The sequence below is a fragment of the Schistocerca piceifrons genome, chromosome 7 (genome assembly GCF_021461385.2).
Source record: "Schistocerca piceifrons isolate TAMUIC-IGC-003096 chromosome 7, iqSchPice1.1, whole genome shotgun sequence".
NCBI classification, from domain to species: Eukaryota; Metazoa; Arthropoda; class Insecta; order Orthoptera; family Acrididae; genus Schistocerca; species Schistocerca piceifrons.
The window spans coordinates 316,140,069-316,166,766 of NC_060144.1; the positions used below are offsets into that span (position 1 = coordinate 316,140,069).

The 26,698-nt window shown below is 43.0% G+C and overlaps 1 protein-coding gene across 1 annotated transcript in view; it reads left to right on the forward strand.

Annotated features, from left to right (window-relative positions):
• The window catches only part of LOC124805647 (nose resistant to fluoxetine protein 6-like), a 179,796-nt gene that overhangs the window by 17,907 nt on the left and 135,191 nt on the right, over positions 1 to 26,698 (forward strand). Inside the window, exons 3-4 of the mRNA XM_047266213.1 lie at positions 10,531 to 10,863; positions 13,022 to 13,215. Coding sequence (XP_047122169.1) covers positions 10,531 to 10,863; positions 13,022 to 13,215 — 527 coding nt within the window. The remainder of the gene's footprint in view (positions 1 to 10,530; positions 10,864 to 13,021; positions 13,216 to 26,698) is intronic.

The window sequence follows — 26,698 nt, forward strand, 5'->3', positions numbered from 1 at the left end:
TATCTTTTTGAAACTTTTGCACCTCATACGTTTCGATATGTAAGGCTGACATAAGGCAGGTTCTGAACTCCAGTAGTGCACTACACATGGCAACACAACCACACCCATCAAGATATTCATTCCAATCCAGACGTGTAACTCCTCTACAGATAAATTTGTCCAGTTATTTGTTGACTCACTCACAGTCTGACCAAATCACGAGTCAGAAATAATACAATTACTCCATCAGATCTATATAAAAATGATAGTTATTAGCAGCCGGTACATCCTACAAGCAAACAGATACGCATAACAGCAGCATTCAACATGTGAAAATTACAAGTCATCCCGTCACCAACTCTGTAAACACCCATCTGTCGGTTAAGTGTGTACACAATGATTACAGCCCCTCACAAATACCCACAGTTAACTTAGTTATGACGCTGAAGTTTCGATTTTATGCCAATCATGCGACAGGGTGGAGATCGCGTAAATCAAAGTGCGTTTAGAGGAATGTGTCAACTTTCATCACACATGAGATGGAAGTCCTCTGATGACCGACAGATTCACCGTTAACGATCGCAAATACAGTGCTTTAAACCACATACGGAACACGTAGCTGCATACGACTAGAACGCAGGCTATATTACGTGACTAAAGCATCCAAATAGAACACTGGTAAAAAAATCGACCTTCAGAAACTTGTCCTTCTCTATAATAAATGAGTCAACGTTTGAATCGTATCTAGTTGCACCTCTTTCTCAATCGATCATCCCATACACTCTCTGTTATCGTTTAACACAGAGGCGAGTAAGTTTAGACGTGAATGATTCTCTGTCCTCCTGAAAAGCATCAAATACAGTATTCAGCTTGTGTGTATCACTGCTACCTCAGTAGACATACACTATAATACGAACTCAACTAGAAAAAATTGACTACCTTCCTTATTACGCTCGCTTCGATGTCATCGTTTTCCTACATTCCTCTTGTTGCCGCATACTTGACTCCATTTACAAATTCCTCCCTGTGAACCAGAAGATAAGCAAGTACGTTCTCATTTTCACCGCATTTCGGTGTATATTAGGTTAGTTTATACCTATGCACTAATCAGTTTTCGCATTTCTTTCGATTTTATGTCAGATCCATCCATGCGAACGCGACATAAGCTATCGTTCTGTGTTCCAAATTTGCCTGTAAATGTAACCAAGGCGTATCCAGTCACCTCCACATTCGGAGAGCGCTTGCTCTGTTTTCTGTATCTCTGTGTACTTGCACGCCCCGCGGAAGACTCATAGGTATAAACTTCTTGTTCTTCTTAACTGTATGCTATTAAATTAAGGCACTTTGAGATCTGTTACTATAGATCGATATGGTGTGCTAAGCTCCAAGATTTGGTTGCATTTCGAGAAATGTGGTGCACTTGGAGGGGCTAGGACTAGGAAAGCTCTATTCAGTCAATAGAAGTGGAATGTAGCTGTATTCGTCTGCTCGGTTGAGGAATAATTGGGTAGTGATGTTGCGGGATAGGTTGGTCAATGCCGAGATGAGGATGGTCTTTTAACGTAAGAGGGCGAGATAGCTCTGTGACCGCCATACGCAGAGAGCTTGATCGAGTACTATGCACGAGGTCTTAGAAATATGTATAGCATTGACTGGTATACTTTGATCGTTTTTATATGTTCGAGAATTAAGTGTGAATGGACGTGCTGAGCAGTCATCTATGAATGTCCGCAATGATACTTGCAAAGTAGAGGATGTATGGTTTAGCTATGATACTGAAATTAAGAAACCAAGCTGTCACATGATCGGCCAGTGTTGGACTTACTGTAAAACTTTTCGTGATATCAGCTGTGATGGATAATATTACAGTAGATCGGCGGTGTCTTATCCATCGCATCTGTGCATTGGGTACGACATAATGATTGACTGACAATGCTTGTTTGAGTTGGGGGACAAATTTTTGTTGCTGGACCGCAACTTCCGGGGTTGCTAGCACCGAAAACGGTGATCCCGTACTTGTGTGCAAAAAAATGACAAATCACTAGAAATGGAATGCAGAGTTATAAACTATTCGGTCACTGCGACATATGAGTTTAAATGTAGAGGTGGTCAATCACTTTCGGGGGAAGTCGCCACAACGCCACCAGGCTCTTCTAGTTTCCTTGTGTTGTGGCTGTCATCTATATAAAATCATTCAATGTTATGCTATCGACTGTAAGAATATGATTTAGAAGGTGCAAGGTATAGTTTCCTGTGAGAGGCCGTGCATCAGTCCGCGTTAATGTCTGTTTAGAATCAGACACTGACTTCGAAGTCGCGGCAGAAAGACGAAATGTTCGGCAGTGTGCAAAAGCGTGTTCGAAAACACAGTTTGAACAAGGGTCAGAGGAAGCTTCTCATTCGCTTAGAGTATGGGTGATCAAACTTTAAAGTGGTCTGTGCAGCGCCTGTATGTTTAATATGATCTTATTCATACAGGCAGCTGAAGTTTGAGATGTCTGACTTGGTGAGCTGTTAGGAATTCTTGGATGGTCGCACTCTGAGTTATTCAGGGAGAGTATTGTCAATTCCGTTTGTCCGAGCTGGAGGTGGATCGCATTAGTGCCTTCGTGACTTGTAAATATGATGAGCTTTCATAGCTGGTAAATTTTTTTTCACTGTTTGATGGTAGAGGATAAAGATGATAGGGTGTTGAGGATCTGTTGTACTTGCATCTAGTTTGGGACGTACAACAGTGCGCTCATTTCCCGTAACTGAGTTCGTCCTGTTTCTATACAGGCTGCAGAAAGTAATAGATATGTCTTTCTCCGAGATAAATTGCAGAGATCAGATGGGTGAAGATAAATGCATACTCATCTATGCTTAGAAAGGGGGAATGCTTTTTTATTATTAAGTGAGTTTTGGCAGGAGTGAATATGGTTTTATATATGCGAGTGTTTAAGATTTGTGAGTGGAAATTGTCAGCGAAGGGTGAATGACGTCAGGTTCGCTGGCTGGGGGAGACACTGTTTACATGTCCTGTTGGAGATGCAAGGGGGGATAGAGATCTGCGTTATTCAGGAATCAATTTGTGCACTGTATGTCGTTAGACAATAGCTGGAGAGCAGGCATAGAGAGAGCCCACTTCAGCATGCTGGTCCTGCGGCTGAGTGGACGGCTGTTTAGATGGACAGATATGTTGCTTTGACATGCCGCCAGCGGCGCTCTGACGCTCGCTTTGTATGGTGCTATGGGATTAGTTTGAGCATTTAGTACTTGTTTTGGTGGTTATTGGATTAAGAACTGTAATATTGAAGGTCATGTCCTCAGCGGGACCACTGTGTAATCGAGTAAGAATGCTTACGTATTTGAAGATATGTTTCGCAATTGGTGATGTTAAGTTGATGGCGCGATTTCGTTACCACTGTAAAAAATAGCTGTCTGCTGCTGAAAGAAAGAATGAAAGAAAGGGGTGACCTTGCCCTCAGACCTGATGATGAGTTATTAGATAAGAGCAAGTGATAGTTGTTGAATGATGCTATGTGTTCGAATATAGTAGTCTCTAAATGGCGGCGCGAGATTTTTTTTATGTGGAAATTTATGCAATCTATAGATAGTGATATTGGACCGCTAGTGACAACAGTTAAGAGGGGGGGAAAAAGGTCCAAATCGAGAGCTGGCAGAATGTTGGGGCAATGGTAATAATATTTAATTCAAGGTGGAGGTGGTAAATATGGACCAGGCTTTGAATATTGGTGTGAGTGTCGCATGTGCTTGATGATCTGTATAAAAGTTTGACTCTTTAATTGCGTTTGGCATTTCTGGGTGTGCGTAAAATTAATTTTACTTTTGAACGTGCGAGAAAGATGAGTTGATTGGTGTTTAGATAGAGGCTACGTTTGTAATTCGAAAAGAGGGGATGGGAATGGTAAATTGATTGATGGACATAGTTTGTGGGGTGATATATGAGCGTCAAGATAGGGTTGAGGACGTTTGCGTATGTTGATGGTGAGATGGGTGTGAGGTTAGGTGCGATGGAAGGAGTACATTAGTTCTTACTTTTTTTTTAATGTTGTAAAGTAAGAACAATATTGAGAAGGTTTTAGATGGCTGGTCACGCGACGAGACGAGAGCAGGGATGTGTAGTAACGTTTAGTTAAAGGGCCGTGTAATGTCGTGTCAGGACCAATGCGCAGTGTATCATAGGAGGTAAAGACGTGCTGCTGCTATGATGTGTCTGGCGTATGTAGGATGCGCTTTGGAATCATGCAACGTTGATATAAAGTTGACTTTCACCTGCGTTTGGTGGTCGCGGATCGGGATTGTGACGGATCGCGGTCCTGGACGAACGTATGTGTGTGCTTTGACAGCTGAAGACCACATCGACCGCGCCAACTCACGCTTGCGTAGGCCGAGCAGGGGCTGTGGGCGGCTTGTAATCAGATGGATGCGTGACTTCGAGAACCTGCGGGCAGGGTGCAGAGGGGGGTACCTGCGCACGTCTGCTGAGTTATTTTGCGAGCGGATCTGCAGGCTCTGCTATGCGTTATTTGGATAGTTTACGAGTACTGAGCGTATCTACACATCTGTGTGAAGAATTATTTAGTAGCAATTTGCTATTGTGTGTACTGAAATTATGACTGGGTGCATGTCTTTGGGCTGTGCAACATGGCCCAGAGCACATCTGGTTGGGTGTTTTGTGATAGCGTGATAGGTATACTGTATGGTTATATAAGATGTTTGAAAAAATAAATAGAGTGTTCTCAATCATTACACGCACCTGCAGCGCTGATCAGAGTGATTGGATTTCCGTCACCATCTCGGTTGCATGCGAGTAGTAAATGTTTTCCCGGCCGCGATAATCGTGTGTGTCAATGAGCTATGGGCTGTTCAGACAATAGACGCGAAGGCAGGTCCAGACATGAGACGCCGGCGGTATACATAAGAAGAGCCATGCAGCTTCACTTTTGGTTGGTTTGGCAGCTGGGGGAGTTGGGCGCGTCTGTTGCACTATTTTGCGAGCATGTCTGTGCGCTGTGCTGTGCTTTACTTGGAGAGTTCAAGAGTACAGAGCTCGTCTGCTGATACTGTGTACTGCATTATTTAAAAGATGTTTGCTATTGTATGGTGAAATTAGGAGTTGTTTACGTGTTTGTGGCCTGTGTCAGACGACCTCAGTCAGATCAGTGCAGGTGTTTTGTGACAAATATACTTCACGACTAAATAAAAGGGCTCGAAATAAATAGAGTGCAGTCCTTCCTTACTTCCCTGAGCAGCACAGCGCAGTCTGATCGGTTGTTGCGCAAAACTGCAATCTGGTCAGACTGTGAGTGAGTCAACAAATAACTGGACAAATTTATCTGTAGAGGAGTTACACGTCTGGATTGGAATGAACATCTTGATGGGTGTGGTTGTGTTGCCATTTGTAGTGCACTACTGGAGTTCAGAACCTGCCTTATGTCAGCCTTACATATCGAAACGTATGAGGTGCAAAAGTTTCAAAAAGATATGTCCCAAATAAATAAAGTACACTCCTTCCTCCTTCCATCAGCCTATGGACTGAAATTATTTCCGAATGTTAGGAGTTGTTTGGCTATTTGGACGTAAATGTTTTGCATTATTTATGAGCGGTTCCCATGTCTATAGGCTGTGCTATGCATTATTTTTTACTGTTTACAATTAGCAAGCGTGTGTCTAGAGCATTCTAAATGAGTTATGTAGGAGTGTTCTGCAGGTCTGTATGGTGTGGGACATGTCGGTGTGATACATATACTCCATTCCGAAATAAAGTAAATTCGTTCCTCCATCCATGGGCCGAGTGCAGGGTGAGTCCTTTTACCCAAAATGTGTAGGAAGTTGTTGAGTCTTGGTGGCTTAGTTGAGCAGTGATGAGCTTCGTTTGCAACAATTTTCTTAGGTTGGTGGCGGAAGGGCAAGTGAGCTTTGTTTACGGGCATATTTCAAATTTGGCACTGGGTCCTAGGAGGAAGTGGCGGTCTGGTGGCTGAGGTTAGTACAAGTGCTCTTTCTTTCCAACAATTTTCTTAGGTTGGTAGAGAAAGCGGAAGTGACCTTTCTTTACTGCCAGAATTGAAACTCGGCACTGGTTCCTAGGAAGAGGTGGCTGTCTGGTCCTCGAAAAATAGTTGAAATTAGGTACTTGAACACCTTTGCATACATATATGAATCTTGTAACTTCTCCACACAAAATTAATGAATGAAAATCGACCAAAAACCACACAATAATATTATTTAGATAATGAACCACGAACTGAATGTAACCTCGTAACAGAAATAATAATATCTGGTAAATTTTATAAGGGCAGCAGCGCTGACCTTCGGCCCTGTGAAATAATTAAACCTGATAAATTTTATAAGGACAGCAGCGCTGACCTTCGGCCCTGTATTCTGAATAACAAAAGCAAAATTCTTACCTCAATAAAAAAACTGCATCTATAAAAAAACTGCATCTATATCTGCTCTTATCTATCGACACAGCTTCGTGCAATGCTGGCGTATATATTTTTTTTTATTCTTGCAAGGAATGCGTAGGAAATATTCTTTAAATTGAAATGAATGTTTTTCTTTAAAACAGTTACTTTATAGAAAATTGTTATTGGGGCATTTTTTTTGAACAAATTAATTACAATTAACATACATTATTAGATGTGGGCAATGCTGCGTCTTTACCTTCTACAACAATACATATCGTCCCGAATCGTGACCAGAGTCGCGAGAAGAGCACGCCGCCGACGCATGCCGACGCCTGCTCAGTACAACCGTCCACTCGCTACTACCGTATCCGACTGACTACTACTTCAGCCGCCGACTCACTACACACTAGCACTGTTCCTGCCGACTCGCTACACGCAACTGCTGTATCCGACTGACCACTACTATAGACAGAGTACAACTGAACACTCGCGCGGTCAAGCGCAGACTAGCAACGATAAATAACTCTCTGGTCAGAGATTCTGTCATGCCTCGCCGTCGCTGGTAATGAATACATACGTCTTTCAAACTGTAAATTGAATTATTTAATATGATTAAAATCAAAATGGAATTAAGTACTTAGGGATTTACAGAGGACTATGTCCGTCGCGTGTATGGAGGGTGTGTGACGTAAGCAGGGTGGCGTCGCAGCGAGTGTCCAGTTATAACGAGCGCGAGAGAGAGTCAATTAGCGAGCGTTCTAGTGCCGACCAAACGTGCTGTTATACAGACATGGCGGATTCCACTGTCGAGCAAACTTTGGCGCCAAAAGTGTAGCACTGCATTCTCGCTCACACAAGGACACTTAGTGGATGGTGAGCGGTCGGCGTCGACAGGTTTGAACGTGCCCAGGAAAATAACTTTGGCGCCAAAAGTGTGGCAGGGAATGGCCGACCGTTGTGTGATTCAGCTCCGAGGCAAACAATTTTGGCGGGAAACGTGCGGAGGCGATTAATACATGTGGTGAGCAGACAAGGGACCACTGTGATGTCAAACTCGGCAAGTTCCAGCATGTGCAGCAAAAACAGGTTTATGACGTGGGAGCGATCGCTGGGCTCGCAGCTAGCCCTGGCCGCCCCCAGCGCACTGGCAGTCCAACGCGAGCGGCCGCCTCACGTGACAGGCGTCGGCAGCGGGTGCGCGCGCTGGCTGGCGGGGCCAGGGAGTGGCGACGATTTGAACTAATTCAGTTGGAGCGCGGACGTCGTGGCGACTGCACTGCGATATCAAAGATGTTTACTGATTGTGGTGGAGAACAAGTGATGACCGTACTGCTTGAAATAAAGTCTTCAGTCCCTTTCCCCCTGCAAAATCAAAAGACATGACTTAGGTTACTATAAGTGCACTTTATTATTTGACACGATTCTGATAGGTTACCAGTGAAAAAAGATGAGTGAGGGAGAAAGATTGTACGTGTGTTCGATTATGGTGTTGGGATTTGAACTTGTGATAGATTTTTGTTATGGATGTAAGGAAAATGGCTTCCTCGCCGAGAAAATCGGACATCTTGAATAAATAATAAATGATAATAATAAATAGAAGTACAGTTTTCGAGACATTATCGTGTTAGAATTTGAATTTGGAGCAATTTTCTAGTGGAGGTAGGCCTATAATAATAAATAGTAATAATAATAAATGATAATAAATGATAATGAATGATAATAAATGACAATGAATGATAATCGATGTTAATAAATGATCATGAATAATAATATACCAAAGCAGGTTTTTGCAGCGATTATCGTGCTGCAATTTGAATTTGGAGGAAATTTTCTAGTGGAGGCAGGTCAATAATAATAAATAATAATAAATATAATAAATAATAATAAATAATCATAATTGATAATGAATGTTAATAAATGATAATCAACAATAATGAATAATAATAAAGACAAGTTTGGTTTTCCATGCATTATCCTGTTGGAATTCAAACTTCCCGCCATTTTTTCTTCTGGAGGCTTAGGTTAGTGGACGTAGCCCAATTGGTCTATTTTCCCGAAAAAATTCAAAATTCCAGCCATTTTTTCTCGAGGGTTAGGTTAGTGGACATACCACAATTGGCCTATTTTCCCACCAAAATCGGCCATCTTGGATGACGTCATGCCCTGTTGCCAAGTCTTCATGCCGCCATCTTGGATGACGTCATCTCCGCCATCTTCAATAATTTTGGCAACAATGCAACGTGTCGTCGTATGAAGGTTGCCCTACTACTTAGGCGGTCTTCAACCTGCTTTTATAGAACATGTTTATGCTTCAGTCTCGCTGATGGACATTGCTAGCACACATGGCTGGCGGCTGGCTCTGATAAACGAACTCACCGACCACTGGCCAACCTAATAGGCACATTTAACTCGCAACTGCAACTTGATAACGTGGAGTAGTATGCCTGTTTCTCTCTAGGTGTGAATGGAATCACTCAAGTGCAAATGTTGAGAAAGAGGCACGCAACTATAGCAAGCCTCTACTTGAGCATGGCACAAGCACAGACACAGAGCAATTAGATGTAAAGCAAACACATGTAACTGTACCTTTAATCTATAAGTTACAACAGCAGCGACAATAAGCAAGCCATGTGTGTTTTTACTGTTGCATAACAATGGCACAGGCGCTTTAGATATGGAAATAGCATTGTGACATTTAATTCGAGATTCCAAAGTGCCTTGCATGAAGCGGTATATTCATCGAACTATACTTGTTTAGAAGTGCAACTTAACCTATAAGTGACAACAGTTGTGTGAATAAGTAAGCCACACAAGTTTGTACTGTTCTAGAACAATAGTACAGACAGTGGCGTACAAAGACTGAATTACAACCTTTGCTAAGAGCACGTCAATATGTGAGTCACAACAGTAGTACCAGTAAGACAGCCAGTCTTGACATGTGTGTTTTGGACTGTTAGAGAAGAAATCTTTCGATATTTTGGTAAATAACAAAGACAAGCCTCGGTTTCTTTAAATTGCTATATTATTTTTTTGCAAAGATAGAATTTTCGTCGGCGGTGAAACGAAACTTTCCTCCGTGAGGGAGCTAGTCCATAGTACAGTGTGTGTGTGTGTGTGTGTGTGTGTGTGTGTTTTGCTCAAAAAGCTGCATCAGTTTGCTGTGAAGTCTGTAAGGTCTCAGACAAGCTAAACTTGACAAAGCTGTGCGCGTGCTCTGCTGATAAAGCTGTGAGGTTGCTGTGATTACTTACACGATGGCAGCTCTTGGGTACATTCTAACTGGGTGTTTCGTTTCAGTGGGCAGTAAAATATTGTATTGTGACTGTAGTGGGAAAAGGGGGGGGGGATTTGGCTTAGGAGAGCAGAGGGGAGGACTGAGGAGGGGAAGCAGAGAGGGGAGGGGGAAAGAGGTGGAGTAAGATAATGTCATGCATTTGCCCCTATCCCTGTGTGTAGACAACCCAAATGTCAAAGGTAAATTTGTATTCAGAAGTCCACTTCCTTCCACCTGACAACTTTTGTAAAGTTTTACAAAAATGAAATGCAGCAATCACAAATGGCAGCAAGAGACAAAACAGATTTTTAAAAGTCGAAAAATCGCGAGAGTTGCAAATGCAAGAAAGGAATTTTCGACGACAGTCTCGGCTAACAAAAACGGGAAAACCTGTCGAAATTTTAGTGATTTTAGGTCAACGGGACGTACCATATAGGTTTTTATGAGTTAGTTTGCGGGTATCATGATACGTGGCATAAATGGCCATATCTCTTGACTGTACTGACTTAGAAGCTTACACCGCCAGCGGAATGTAGACCTTAGTATTTGACATAAATTTCAACTTATCAAATAGACAGAAAAATGGTCAAATGGCTCTGAGCACTATGGAACTTAATATATGAGGTCATCAGTCCCCTAGAACGTAGAACTACATAAACCTAACTAACCTAAGGACATCACACACGTCCATGCCCCAGGCAGGATTCGAACCTGTGACTGTAGCGGTCGCGCGGAAACAGACAGATGGTCAACAAAGTGATCCTGTAAAGGTACCGTTCTTTTCTTAATCTTCCTTTCATACTCAATGCACGTCAGAACGAAAGTGTAGTGGATAAGAAAAGAAAATTGTTTGTCTATTTGCAGACGACTGGCGACTGGACGACTGCTCCTCTGATAAGTGGCGGGAGTCTGGCTGTGGACTCGTTCTTCCTGATGAGCGGCATGCTGGTGGGCTTCGGGTTCCTGAGGGAGCGCGCCCACGGCCAGCCCTTCGGCCTCTTCCGTTTCTACCTGCAGCGCTACCTGCGCCTGACGCCCCCCTATGCCGTAATGATTTGGTTCTATGCCACATTCTTGCCTCGGCTTGGCAACGGACCCCTTTGGTCTGAGGAGATGGTGGTCGACAGTGATCAATGTATCCGCGTGTGGTGGCACAACTTGCTGTATGTCAACAGCTACGAGGTTAGGCCTAAAGTGGTAAGCAAGCTTTAAGTCTTCTCAAGTAAACAACTGAACAAAAAGATGGAACCCAATCAACGAATTAGCAAAAGGGTATAAATTTCTGAGTTGACCCTACCCAATATAATATGAAATATTAAATCTTCAGACCAATAGAGTCGAACCACTTCCAACCACTATTAGCAGCGCCGTTATGAGATGAAATAAAGCTTACAAATACGAAAATATGTAACTCGAGAAGTATGAAAGATCGTGGTTTAACATACAACCGAAACTCAAACGAAGCAACCACAAAAGGACAACCATAAACTTAGGATTTTGAAACATTTTAATGTGTGTCTACCTAGCTTGGTTGCAAAACCTAGAAGGGCTAACACCTCATGTTCATTCACAGATTACTGCCAGTTATGGTGCGGCAGCATCTTGTTAAGAAAGACACCTTGGATTGAACAAAGATTAAATGGAAAATCGATCACGGATTTCTTGAAGGAATCATTCAGTGAAAACAACCCATCTACATCTTTTCAACATTTACAAACAGAGAAACACTATGTAAAACCCATAACGAAGCTATAGAAATCCTCCATATTACGCAAAAGGGAACATTGTTGAACATCCTTGAGGAAATAGAGATATATTCACATGCATGCAGCAACCCAACAAATTTACTGAACGAACACACCGACCTAAAACACAAAAAGTATATAGAAAACTTTATTCACATTATAAATCGGGAAAACGGGTAAAATAAAAATATCAGTGACTCTAAATAATAAATATTCATAGCAACAGCGATAACATGAGTAGTATAAAACAGAGATAAAATACCAACATAAATCATAGACAAAAACAATTATTACGACAAATTAAAAACGTAAAATAAAACTGAAACTAACTTTAGGCAAAAACATAATTAGAAACAAACCTATATGAGAGAAAAGTAATAATAAACAACTGACTTTTATACATCACTTATTTATAATGGTAACTATGTAAACACGTAACATCACTGACCCACTGTCATCCAACTGTTAGAAAAGTAGCATATTTGGAAAGCAAGTAACATATGATATACACCTCCCCTCTTCACCTTGGAGAAGGTAACAATTCCAAAACAGACAGGACATGACAGCAACAATGTTACGTGTAAGGTAAAACACCTAATTATATATTATAAATTTTCATATCATAGCTACAAAACCATTATATCAAGACCATCGCTTATCTATGTGTTTACAGAGCACCTGACGATGGCAATTTGCTAAAATGGGCTCATTGTGAATGAGATAAAATATAAACAACTTCCACAGCAGTATAACTGGATATTATTCATAAATAAATTCATAAATAATAAATAAAGAACACATTTGGTATTAAGCAGTTGATATGTCAAGACAGTAACTCAATTTATACTGTACAAACAAGCGTAAATTTCAGTTTAGGTACACAGAACACAGAAGAGCATTCACATACTCGGCCAAAAACAACAGCACAACAAAACACCACACAAAGAAGCACACACAGCAACAGAACAACAATTACACAAAGACTACATTAAAACAAGAAAGAAGATGCAAGATAATACACAATGACCTACAAGCACCAACTCACACACTAAATAACAAATGTTTTCAAAAGGCAAGGCAGAAATGTAACTTTCAAAACAGACAGATCACTCCAAAAGTACATTTCAAAAATAACAAAAGACACAGACATCTACCAGAAAATAGGAATATACTAACTGCAATGCAACACATGTTTGTTGTTGTTGTGGTCTTCAGTCCTGAGACTGGTTTGATGCAGCTCTCCATGCTACTTTATCCTGTGCAAGCTTCTTCATCTCCCAGTACCTACTGCAACCTACATCCTTCTGAATCTGCTTAGTGTAGAATAAATAATGAAAGATACCTCCTAACCTTAGAAGAAAATCACCAAGTTTACAAAAGTCCGCAACGAAGATACTACTAATTGACCAAGTGAAAATCACTAACAGCTCACTATTTACACTGATTGATTGCGTAACAGCCAGCAGCCCAATAGCTGATTATAAATCCCAGTTGTAGAATGGAACTATCCAGCGGTCACAACGTGCATGTGTTTCTAGCTGTTATTTTGTGTCAGCAGTTGCAGATTATAGCCCTTCACACGCCACAGTAGCTTTCGTCTTTGTGTGCAGTGCATGGACCACACGTGGTACCTGGCAGTGGACATGCAGCTGTTCTGGGCATCACCGTTGCTGCTATGGGCACTGTACAAGTGGCGGCGGGCTGGCCGCGTTCTGCTGTTGAGCATTGTGTTCGCCGCGTCTGGCGCCGCCTTCGCCATCACCTTCTGCTACAGCCTGCCCTGGGGTGATATTCCTGGCCTCCCGTGAGTTCTCTTTTCCAGCCTATGTCTTACATTTCTAATCGTGTGAGGCTATCAACGGCCATGTCTGCGCTCACACAAGCTCAAAACTGTTTCATTGTTAGTTTCTTGTTTAGATGTCGATTATTTTCAAATACCAGGGTATGCAAGTTGACGTTGCGTATGGCTATGTGGTGTATCTCTCTTCTTATCATACATCACACATAAACAGGGTAAGCATTAAAAAACCGCCAAACTGCATGGTCGGATTCCTGGCCGGAAATGGAGGTAAAAAAGTCCTATGAACATGTGTCCGGAAATATGACGTTGCCACGATAGATTGCGCGGACGAATGTACGTTGCTCTAACCGCGTGCCATGTGTTCCTTGTGTGTTGCATGCTGTATGATTATCCAAGCGTATTGTAAGCAGCAAAATGGCCCGCTATTCATATCGAGAATAAGACGAGATGGTGTTTTGTCTTCGACCAAACAGATTGAAATGGTAAAGAGCCAGCACGGCTATGCCAAAACAAGTTTTCTCACAGACACTAACCGCATCACACAACATTCCAAGCCAGTTTGGGGCCTTTGTGTGATCATGGGTCCTTTCAGACAGAAGAACGTGCCGAGAGGTGGCGGACTGTGCGAACATCAGATTTTGAGAAATTTTGGAAATTTGTGGTAAGATCTTACGGGACCAAAGTGCTCAGATCATCAGTCCCTGAACTTAAACGGTACTTGTTGTTGTTGTGGTCTTCAGTCCTGAGACTGGTTTGATGCAGCTCTCCATGCTACTCTATCCTGTGCAAGCTTCTTCATCTCCCAGTACCTACTGCAGCCTACATCCTTCTGAATCTGCTTAGTTTATTCATCTCCCTCTTCGATTTTTACCCTCCACGCTGCCCTCCAGTACTAAATTGGTGATCCCTTGATGCCTCAGAACATGTCCTACCAACCAATCCCTTCTTCTAGTCAAGGTGTGCCACAAACTCCTCTTCTCCCCAATTCTATTCAATACCTCATCATTAGTTACGTGATCTACCCATCTAATCTTCAGCATTCTTCTGTAGCAACACATTTCGAAAGCTTCTATTCTCTTCTTGTCTACACTATTTATCGTCCATGTTTCACTTCCATACATGGGTACACTCCATACAAATACTTTCAGAAACGACTTCCTGTCACTTAAATCAATAGTCGATGTTAATAAACTTCTCTTCTTCAGAAACGCTTTCCTTGCCATTGCCAGTCTACATTTTATATCCTCCCTACTTCGACCATCATCAGTTATTTTGCTCCCCAAATAGCAAAACTCCTTTACTACTTTAAGCATCTCATTTCCCAATCTAATTCCCTCAGCATCAAATGGCTCTGAGCGCTATGGGACTTAACATCTATGGTCATCAGTCCCCTAGAACTACTTAAACCTAACTAACCTAAGGACATCACACACATCCATGCCCGAGGCAGGATTCGAACCTGCGACCGTAGCAGTCGCGCGGCTCCGGACTGAGCGCCTTGAACCGCTAGACCACCGCGGCCGGCCCCTCAGCATCACCCGACTTAATTCGACTACATTCCATTATCCTCGTTTTGCTTTTGTTGATGTTCATCTTATACCCTCCTTTCAATACACTGTCCATTACTTTCAACTGCTCTTCCAAGTCCTTTGCTGTCTCTGACAGAATTACAATGTCATCGGCGAACCTCAAAGTTTTTATTACTTCTCCATGGATTTTAAGACGTACTCCGAATTTTTCTTTTGTTTCCTTTACCGCTTGCTCAATATACAGATTGAATAGCATCAGGGATAGGCTACAAACCTATCTCACTCCCTTCCCAACCACTGCTTCCCATTCATGCCTTTCAGTACTTAACCTGACTTAAACTAACTTACGCTAAGGACAATACACACACCCATGCCCAAGGGAGGACTCGAATTTCCGCCGGGGAGGGGAGCCGCCTGGATTCGAGGACTGGGTTCTACAGCATATTGAGACGAACCCTAGTACAAGCTACAAGCAAATGGCCAGTGTGGTGTAAGGTAAAGTACGATTATGTGCATCCTGCATGACAGTCGCTACTATCCCTATGACCTGCAACGGGTGCAAGGATTATCAGTTCCTTCAAAGGCGTGATCACGACGCCTCTCTCCGCTACTCGGAGAGAGGCCAGAACATGCGAAAGAGTGCTGCAACCCATGACGCGGTGAGTGGAGACGTGGACTGCGTGCCGCAGAGGTCGCTTTGAATATGTGTTGTGACGTGGTCTGTATTGTGTTTCATATTGTGTTCCGGGAGGATTTGTTCTCGTCGCACGCACACAGTCCATTTCCGGCCATATGTTCCCTTTCTTCCTCCATTTCTAGTCAGGAATCCGTCCCTGCAGCTTGTCGGCTTAATATTCACCCCGTATCTACTAGAGAACCTGGGAACGCTTCGCAACTACTAAATACACACATCAAAAAAATATTTGCATCACTCCGGTTCCCAGAACTCCTGAAGGTAGACGTTGACTTTGGATATTTTATCACAGACAGAGCCCCTTCGACGGTTCAGGGATGTCATTAAACCCGCCCAAAGATGTATACAACCATGCATGAGCAGTGCCTATTAGGCGGATGGGGTCCGACAGCCGATCAGTTCCAGTCATTGCCCAGGAAGGAGGTTCGCAGCTCGTGTTGTCTGTAGTTCAACTATGCCTAGATGGTGAAACCATGGTTTGGTCGCGTCCGCATTGTTACTTTGTGCCAAGAAGGGCTCCCAAAAAGGGAAGTGTCCAGGCGACTCGGAGCGGGCCAAAGTGATGTGGTTCAGACATGGAGGAGATACAGACAGACAGGACCTGTCAGTGACATGCCTCGCTCAGGCCGCCCAAGGGCTAGCTAGTACTGCAGTGGATGACCGCTAACTACGGATTATGGCTCGGAAGAACCCTGACAGCAACGCCACCTTGTTGAATAATGCTTTTCGTACAGCCACAGGGCGTTGTGTTATGACTCAATCTGTGCCCAATAGGCCGCATGATGCGCAACTTCACTCCCGACGTCCATGGCGACCTCCATCTTTGCAACCATGACACCATGCAGCGCGGTAGAGATGGGCCCAACAACATACCGAATGGACCGCTCAGGATTGGCTTCACATTCTATCCACCGATGAGTGTCGCATATGCCTTCAACCAGACAATCGTCGGAGGCGTGTTTGGAGCCAACCCGGTCTAGCTGAAAGCCGTAGGCACACTACCAAGTGAGTGCATCGAGGTGGAGGTTCCCTGATGTTTTGGGATGGCATTATGTGGGGCCGACGTACGCCGCCGGTGGTCATGGAAGGCGCCGTAATGGGTGTACGATACGCGAATGCCATCCTCCGACCGATAGTGCAACCATATCGGCAGCATATTGGCGAGGCATTCGTCTTCATGGACGACAATTCGCGCTCCATCGTGCATACCTTGTGAATGACATCCTTCAGGATAACGACATCGCTCGACTAAAATGCCCAGCATGTTCTCCAGACAAGACTGGGATAGATTGAAAAGGGCTGTTTATGGACGACGTGGTCCACCAACCACTCTGAGGGATCTACACCGAATCGCCGTTGAGGAGTGGGACAATCTGGACCAACAGAGCCTTGATGAACTTGTGGATAGTATGCAACGACGAATACAGGCTTGCATCAATGCAAGAGGACGTGCTACTGGGTATTAGAGGTACCGTTGTGTACAGCAATCTGGACCATCACCTCTGAAGGTCTCGCTGTTGGTGGTACAACATGCAATGTGTGATTTCCATGAGCAGTAGAAAGGGCGGAAATGGAGTTTATGTTGATCTCTATTCCAGTTATATGTACAGGTTCCGTTGCGACTTCCCGGTTTACAAGGTATGGGATACACGAAATTGTAATGAATCATACACAGTGAAGGTGAAAAAGATCTCGAAAAGTTCATGACCGATTTACTTCAGATTTTTACACGATCTACACCTACGTCTACTTCGATACTCCGCACTTCTCCTTTCGGCGCATGGCGGATGGTACCCCGTACCACTACTAATCATTTCCTTTCCTGCCCCACTCGAAAAGAGAATAGGGGAAAACGATTGTCTGTATGCTTCCGTATGAGTCCTAATTTCTCGTATACTTTGTTTGTGGCTCTTAGGTGCAGTTTATGTAGGAGTCAGCAGAATCGTACCGTAGTCAGCTTTAAATGCCGGTTTTCTAAATTTTCTCAATAGTGTTCCTCGTAAACAACGCCGCCTTCCTTCCAGGGATTCTCGTTTTTCTCGAAGCATCCTCATAACACTTGCGTATTGTTCGAACGTACCAGTAACAAATGTAGCAAAAAAAATGGTTCAAATGGCTCTGAGCACTATGGGACTTAACATCTGAGGTCATTAGTCCCCTAGAACTTAGAACTACTTAAACCTAACTAACCTAAGGACATCACACACATCCATGCCCAAGGCAGGATTCGAACCTACGACCGTAGCGGTCGCGCGGTTTCAGACTGAAGCGCCTACAACCGCTCGGCCACACCGGCCGGCAACAAATGTAGCAGTCTGGCTCTGAGTTGCTTTGATGTCTTCCCTTAATACGACCTGGTACGAATACCAAACACTCGAACGGCACTCAAGAACAGGTCGCACAAACGTCGTATACCCAGTTTCCCTTACAGAAGAACTGCACTTTTCTAAAATTCTCCCAATAAAGGGAAGTCGACCATTTGCGTTCCCTACCACAAACCTCACACGCTTCGTCCATTTCATATCGTTTTGTAACGTTACACCCAGATATTTAAACGATGTGGCTGCGTCCAGCAGGACAATACTAATGCTATATCTGAATATACCCTAATAAACATTCAGACGGACGTAGGCTTTGCATGCAGAGGTCAGAAACAATCTGAGAAACTTGTAAGGATATTACAGGTTAGTTTCTGCTGATAAATAACTGTTAAGGAAAAATTTTTATGCGTTGCTGCATGTCCTAGTTTATTAGCATTGAAGTTAGCTCATCAGGCCGTTGCGCGCGTAAATTCAAGGAGCCCGCCAGATATAATTTAGGTCAGTTGCTCTCGTAACGTAGATGATAACGTACAAGACTGTTTAGCCTTTGGACTATCGTCCCATGCCCAATTTTTGTGTCGCTGTCTTGTGCGGTTTTAGCAAATCACACGAAGGACAAGTAGGGCAATACTGCCTCTGGCGGGCCGCTTGAATTAGCGCGCTGTGGTCTGATTGGTCACCTTCAGTGCTAATTATCTCGGAAACGGCGCAAACGTTCGATTTTTTTTTCATTAACAATTATTTCTCATCACAACTTAACTTGCAACACCCTTCCAAGCTTTTCAGACTCTTTCTGAACATCACATATGAAATATAGCTTATTTCCGTTCGACTGTTTATTAGATTATCGTGTTGTAATTTCACTATTATTGTGATCAAGAACTTTTCGAGGTTTTTAGAAAGGACATTCACCCTTTATATATTATTCTACATTTCGCGCTTCACACACATGTCTTCATGTATTTTATATACGTCAGTAGCGAATTTTTCCCTGCAATGTCTTCTGAATCCTGAGGAAACTTTCTGGTTCACCACTTTTTTACTCCGAGCGACTCCAGAGAGGGAGAGAGAGTGTGTTAAATGTAACTGTGATAGTCGGCCATGTGGCATGATCTTTGGTCACAAAACATATGGATAAAATTACCGGCTGGCTGCAGGCCTCATTCTCACGACCTGGTTGACGCACTGAGTAATACGGTTTCCATTTCATATTTCTAAAATATTCAAAGTCAGCTAAATACAGGAAAGAAATACCTATAGATTGTTGCCAAAACATTTTTACTTGTCACCTCTTTTCATCCCCTAGTAGTAGTAGATGTTTATTGATTGATTTGATTGACTGATTGATTTTAACATGAGAGCTAAAACAGCTTAGGTGTAGCCCGCCACTGCCCGCACCGAAACTAGGTTTATTGTGCGGTATCGCTCCCTGTACATCTTGTAAAGCCAACCAGTGCCCTAAAATAGTGCAAGGAGTCCCTCTACCAGTTTTTTGTTAGACACAATTTCTCAGGTCTAGTTGTCCCGAAGATTCTGTATCTTTTACTCTCCATTGCCATGCATTCAAAGATTAGGTGTGATGCAGTTTCTTCACCCTCATCACAGATCCTACATTTAGGGTCCTCTTCCATTATACCCATTGTGTGCAGGTGTTTTTTGCAGTTCCCATGGCCGGTCATCAGTCCAGTCATGAGTCTGATCTCTTTCCTGTTCAATCCCAGGATTACACAGCTTCTTTTAAAACATGCTTTGGGCATCATTACCTTACCATGTTTTTGTTTATGGACCTTGGCCCATGGACCTGAGTCGAAACAAGCCCCCGAGAGTAGACAACATTCCATTACAACTACTGACGGCCTTGGGAGAGCCTGTAATGACAAAACTCTACCATCTGGTGAGCAAGATGTATGAGACAGGCGAAATACCCTCAGACATCAAAAAGAATATAATAATTCCAATCCCAAAGAAAGCAGGTGTTGACAGATGTGAAAATTACCGAACTATCAGTTTAATAAATCACGGCTGCAAAATACTAACACGAATTCTTTACAGACGAATGGAAAAACTAGTAGAAGCCGGCCTCGGGGAAGATCAGTTTCGATTCCGTAGAAATATTGGAACACGTGAGGCAATACTGACCCTACGACTTATCTTAGAAGCTAGATTAAGGAAAGGCAAACTTACGTTCCTAGCATTTGTAGACTTAGAGAAAGCTTTTGACAATGTTGACTGAAATACTTTCTTTCAAATTCTGAAGGTGGTAGGGGTAAAATACAGGGAGCGATAGGCTATTTACAATTTGTATAGAAACCAGATGGCAGTTATAAGAGTCGAGGGACATCAAAGGGAAGCAGTGGTTGGGAAGGGAGTGAGACAGAGTTGTACCCTCTCCCCGATGTAGTTCAATCTGTATATTGAGCAAGCAGTAAAGGAAACAAAAGAAAAATTCGGAGTAGGTATTAAAATCCATGGAGAAGAAATAAAAACTTTAAGGTTCGCGGATGACATTGTAATTCTGTCAGAGGCAGCAAAGGACTTGGAAGAGCAGCTGAACGGAATGGATAGTGTCTTGAAAGGAGGATATAAGATGAACATCAACAAAAGCAAAACGAGGATAATGGAATGTAGTCGAATTAAGTCGGGTGATGCTGAGGGAATTAGATTAGGAAATGAGACACTTAAAGTAGTAAAGTGTTTTGCTATTTGGGGAGCAAAATAACTGATGATGGTCGAAGTAGAGAGGATATCAAATGTAGACTGGCAATGGCAAGGAAAGCGTTTCTGAAGAAGAGAAATTTGTTAACATCAAGTATAGATTTAAGTGTCAGGAAGTCGTTTCTGAAAGTATTTGTATGGAGTGTAGCCTTGTATGGAAGTGAAACATGGACGATAAATAGTTTGGACAAGAAGAGAATAGAAGCTTTCGAAATGTGGTGCTACAGAAGAATTCTGAAGATTAGATGGGTAGATCACATAACTAATGAGGAAGTATTGAATAGGATTGGGGAGAAGAGAAGTTTCTGGCACAACTTGACTAGAAGAAGGGATCGGTTGGTAGGACATGTTCTGAGGCATCAAGGGATCACCGGTTTAGTATTGGAGGGCAGCGTGGAGGGTAAAAATCGTAGAGGGAGACCAAGAGACGAATACACTAAGCAGAATCAGAAGGATGTAGGCTGCAGTACGTACTGGGAGATGAAGCAGCTTGCACAGGATAGAGTAGCATGGAGAGCTGCATCAAACCAGTCTCAGGACTGAACACCACAACAACAACAGCCTTGGCCCAATATCCTACGTGCTGTTTCCTAAGCCAGTTTCGTAGTTCTAATTTGATCATAGCCTTGGTGACTGTCAAGACAGGTTCCGGTACAATAAATGGAGTTGTTGCTCCCATCCTAGCCAATCTGTCGGCTTCTTCATTGCCACAGATCCCTGAGTGCCCGGGGATCCACACTAGGTACACCCTATTGCTTCCCCCTTTAGATCTTGTTGCAGGAGGTGTCAATGATTTCAGGGCCGCCTCGCTGTCTGAATAGATGTAGATGCTACGGTCATTGTAGCACCTACTCATATTCTCCTCCACACATGCCCTGATTGCAGTAATTTCGGCTTGGATTACAGAGGCCAGTTTCCCTAGAGAGATGCTGCTCTCCAGTCTTGGCTGAACCCCGTACAACCCTGCCCCAACGCCTTGATCTGTTTCGACCCATCGGTGAACAAACGATGTCCCCCGTACGGCGTCGAACTGTTTTCTCTTACTGCTCCCTACTTCCAATTATTATGTTGTAAGGCTTGTCGAAGCTGTTGAGAGTTATTATATAGTCGGCGGGCATTTCCCCAGCCATGCCTATATTTACCTCACTCACTATATTTGTGTCTGATTCTGGATATCCCAATGAGACCCAGTTTTGGCCAGTTTTAAGTCTGTATGACCCAGCTGCTGCCTCCATCTTAACCCAAAGGTGATGTGGAGGCATATCCAGCATGGCTTCCATTCCAGCGGTTGGTGTGCTACTAAGTCTGCCCGTTACGCCTAAGCAGGCCAATCTCTGCACCTTAGCAAACTCTTTAGCAGCAACCCGCTGTTCTACCTTCTTCCACCACACTACGGCCCCATAGGAAATCCTAGGTCTAACCACTGTGGTGTATATCCAGTGCATACCCCTGGGGCTTACTCAACAATATTTTTATACAAATAGTAATCCATGTACATACCAATGTTTGTCGCAGCTGGTCCAGAGTTACCTAAGTTATCCTTTTATGTCACAAATGTTCACCCGCCCTCAGCCATAGGGTTAACTGGGGTGTCTGACTTTCACAGAATTTTTTCCCATATAGCAAGTAATATGCGTGCAAAGTTTGGTAGTAACTTCTTCAGGTGTTACAGAGATACGCCGATATGTCACCAGCTTGCTCCTCACCCCACCACTCTAGCGGTGGAGTGCCACAGGGACTGTCTGTCCACAATGGCCCTAGCGTCGCCGGAAACTATGGATTCGATATTGATCTCGAATATTATCGAATATTTTTAGACGACATGGGTTCTCATCCCATACGCTGCACTCACCCCCAGACTGGTGGTACTAATTCATAAACTTCGCCGGTGCGCACACAACTCAGGGAGATGTGGAAGTTGTAATGTCTCTTGCAGCGGTCTCTCCGCGATATTTTCAGAAATTTTGTAAATTATATAACTCAGTACATATCTCGAAATATCTATTTTTATCTTACCGATTCCTAAAGTTTAATATACAATGATTATCAATGCAAAGTAGTTTCAAGCCCTATTATTCCTTGGAGCGTGCATTTACCCCATGGAATAGCTTCTCTGCTATCTATGTTTTCTCTTATGAAAAGAGGGATTCAGATCTTGCCGATTAGCCCTGAAAGAAGGAAGATGTATATGTATGTATTGTTGAGCTAGTCGCCATCTTGATGAGATTCTGTATGAGAAGGAATTTAATACATGAACTAAACTAAAGTAAGTGTGTTCGCGTATTATTTAATTGATTATTATTGACAGTGTCTGCTTACTACGCTGCGTTGCACGGGATCAGTGGGGAACGACTCATTTACACTGGACGAACCTGCCGTTTTGTACGCTCAAGGTATCCAGTTCATTACATTCAATAAATGGGCTAACACGGTCTTACCAGCAGATCTCCGGTCTTCCCCATGTGATCACCGAAAGTTAATAATTATTACAAATGTTTTTATGAGATCGACTGACAATTTTCGTCGCACCGAGACTTCGAAATTGCTTCACTGCCTTATGGAATTTAAGTTAAGCTCAATTTAATCATGATAGAAAAATATTGAACTGTGTGAATGTGATAAGCCTGCTTTGTGAATGAAAATTCCCTTAATATACGCATGTTTTTTAATATCCTGATCAGTGAAGCTAAATCAGGCCGGTGTGAGAGAGGTTTTTAAATTTCAGATCCCACAAAAAATATTAAAAAGTGAACTTGTCTATCGCTTTGTGTAGCATTACTGTTTCCCGGCTTATTTACAACTAACATGCATACAAGTTTACACTACTATGCTGTTTAATTACATGTAAATTCTTTATTTCCTTTAAGGAAACAAGAAGGACGAGCCCGATTACCAGCAAGTCATGATCCAGGTTTTGCTTACTAAGGTAGCTCTGTTGCATCGTATTTACATTGTCCCATGAAAGATCGTACTATGAATCAACGATAGACCCTTTCATCACTCAGTGCTATTCAGAGAGTTACAGTACAATACGATGGAGCATTACATGTACAGTATTTCCTGGTAGCTGGATTGGAAGGGGTGGGGCCTATTCCACGGCCTACGAGGACACCTGAGCTGAATCTCCTTGATTATTTCCTGCGGGGATATCTAAAGCCAGTTATGCATGAGACCTCGTCTCGATCCCAGAGTCAACAGATGGGGACGTTTGCAAGACAACAACCATCTTCACGACGTTTGCAGCAGCATGGACTATCAGCTCGGAGACCATGGCTACGGTTACCCTTGACGCTTCATCCCAGGCAGGAGCGCCTGCGACGGTGTACTCAACACGAACCTGGGTGCACGAATGGCAAAACGTCGTTTTTTCGGATGAATCTAGGTTCTGTTTACAGCATCATGATGGTCACATCCGTGTTTGGCGACATCGCGGTGAACTCACATTGGAAGCGTGTATTCGTCATCGCCATACTGGCGTATCACCCGGCGTGATAGTATGCGATGCCATTGGTCACCTCTTGTTCGCACTGACGGCACTTTGAACAGTGGACGTTACATTTCAGATGTGTTACGACCCGTGGCTCAACCCTTCATTCGATCCCTGCGAAGCCCTACATTTCAGCAGGATAATGCACGACCGCATGTTGCAGGTCCTGTACGGGCCTTTCTGGATACAGAAAATGTTCGACTGCTGCCCTGACCAGCACATTCTCCAGATCTCTCACCAACTGAAAACGTCTGGTCAATGGTGGCCGAGCAACTGGCTCGTCACAATACGCCAGTAACTACTCTTGATGAACTGTGGTATCGCGTTGAAGCTGCATGGGCAGCTGTACCTGTACACGCCATCCAAGCTCTGTTTGACTCAATGCCCAGGCGTATTAAGGCCGTTATTACGGCCAGAGGTGGTTGTTCTGGGTACTGATTTCTCAGGATCTATGCACCCTTACTGCGTGAAAATGTAATCACATGTCAGTTCTAGTATAATATATTTGTCCAATGAATACCCGTTTATCATCTGCATTTCTTCTTGGTGTAGCAATGTAGTGTATGTAGGAGTGCTAGGTAGCCGTTATTAATCACAGTACAACAAACGAAATTATGATATACAACATTTATGTATTTACTGTATGGTCTACATCTACATCTACGTCTACATGGACAATCTGTAAATCACATTTAAGTGCCTGGCAGAGGGTTCATCGAACCACCTTCACAATTCTCTATTATTCCAATCTCGTATAGCGTGCGGAAAGAATGAACACCTACATCTTTCCGTTCGAGCTCTGATTTCCCTTATTTTATCGTGGTGATCGTTTCTCCCTATGTAGGTCGGTGTCAACAAAATATTTTCGCATTCTGAGGAGAAAGTTGGTGATTGGAATTTCGAGAGAAGGTTCCGTCGCAACGAAAAACGCCTTTCTTTCAATGACGTCCAGCCCAAATACTATATCATTTCTGTGACACTCCCTTCCATATTTCGCGATAATACAAGACGTGCTGCCATTCTTTGAGCTTTTTCAATGTACTCCGTCAGTCCTATCTGGTAAGGATCCCACAGCAATATTCTAAAAGAAGACCGACAAGAGTAGTGTAAGCAGTCTTCTTAGTAGATCTGTAACATTTTCTAAGAGTCCTGCCAATAAAACGCAGTCTTTGGTTAGCCTTCCCCACAACATTTTCTGTGTTCCTTCCAATTTAAGTTGTTCGTAATTGTAATACCTAGGTATTTAGTTGAATTTACGGCTTTTAGACTAGACTGATTTATCGTGTAACCGAAGTTTAACGAGTTCCTTCTAGCACTCGTGTGGATGACAATTTTCGCACCATTCAGCTATCTTTTCTAAATCATTTTGCAATTTGTTTTGATCTTCTGATGACTTTATCAGTCGATAAAAGACAGTGTCATCTGCCAACAACCGAAGACGGCTGCTCAGATTGTCTCCCAAATCGTTTATATAGATAAGGAACAGCAAAGGGCCTATAACACTACCTTGGGGAACACCAGAAAGCACTTCTGTTTTATTCGGTGACTTTCCGTCAGTTACTACGAACTGTGACCTCTCTGACAGGAAATCACAAATCCAGTCACATAACTGAGACGATATTCCATAGGCACGCAATTTCACTACGAGCTGCTTGTGCGGTACAGTGTCAAAAGTCTTCCGGAAATCCAGAAATACGGAATCGATATGAAATCCCTTGCCAATAGCACTCAACACTTCGTGTGTGTAAAGAACTAGCTGTGTTTCACAAGAACGATGTTTTCTAAATCCGTGTTGACTGTGTATCAATAGATCGTTCTCTTCGAGGTAATTAATAATTTTCGAACACAATATATGTTCCAAAATCCTGCTGCATATCGACGTTAACGAAATGGGCCTTAATGGGGCTTAACATCTATGGTCATCAGTCCCCTAGAACTTAGAACTACTTAAACCTAACTAACCTAAGGACATCACACAACACCCAGTCATCACGAGGAAGAGAAAATCCCTGACCCCGCCGGGAATCGTACCCGGGAACCCGGGTTTAGTGGTTTACTCCTACTACCTTTCTTGAATATTGGTGTGACCTGTGCAACTTTCCAGTCTTTGGGTACGGATCTTTCGTCGAGCGAACGGTTGTATATGATTGTTAAGTATGGAGCTAATGCATAAGCATACTTCGAAACGAACCTAATTGGTATACAGTCTGGTCCATAAGACTTGTTTTTATTAAGTGATTTAAGTTGCTTTACTACTCCGAGGATATTTACTTCTTCGTTACTCATGTTGGCAGCTGTTCTGGATTCGAATTCTGGAGTATTTACTCCGTCTTCTTTTGCGAAGGCATCTCGGAAGGCTGTGTTTAGTAACTCTGCTTTGGCAGCACTGTCTTCGATAGTATCTCCAATTCGTTGTGGGAACTGTTATAAGCATCTCGTATTGAAGTCCGCGCTAAATTTCGAGCTTCTGTAAAAGATCGCCAATCTTGGGGATTTTGCGTCTGTGTAAATATAGTTTGGCAATACAAAAATTATTTCAGTTTAAATGAGACACGAATAAGTTTCTTTGGTTCAACATTTATTTCAACACGTGAAGGAATAGATTATGTGGGTTGCAATTTCCTTTTTGCAATGATTATCCGATAATATTTATCAGTTTCCGAATATGTCACATGAGGAACTCAGCAGTTATCGTCATAACCGAGCCGGCCGGTGTGGCCATGCGGTTCTAGGCGCTTCA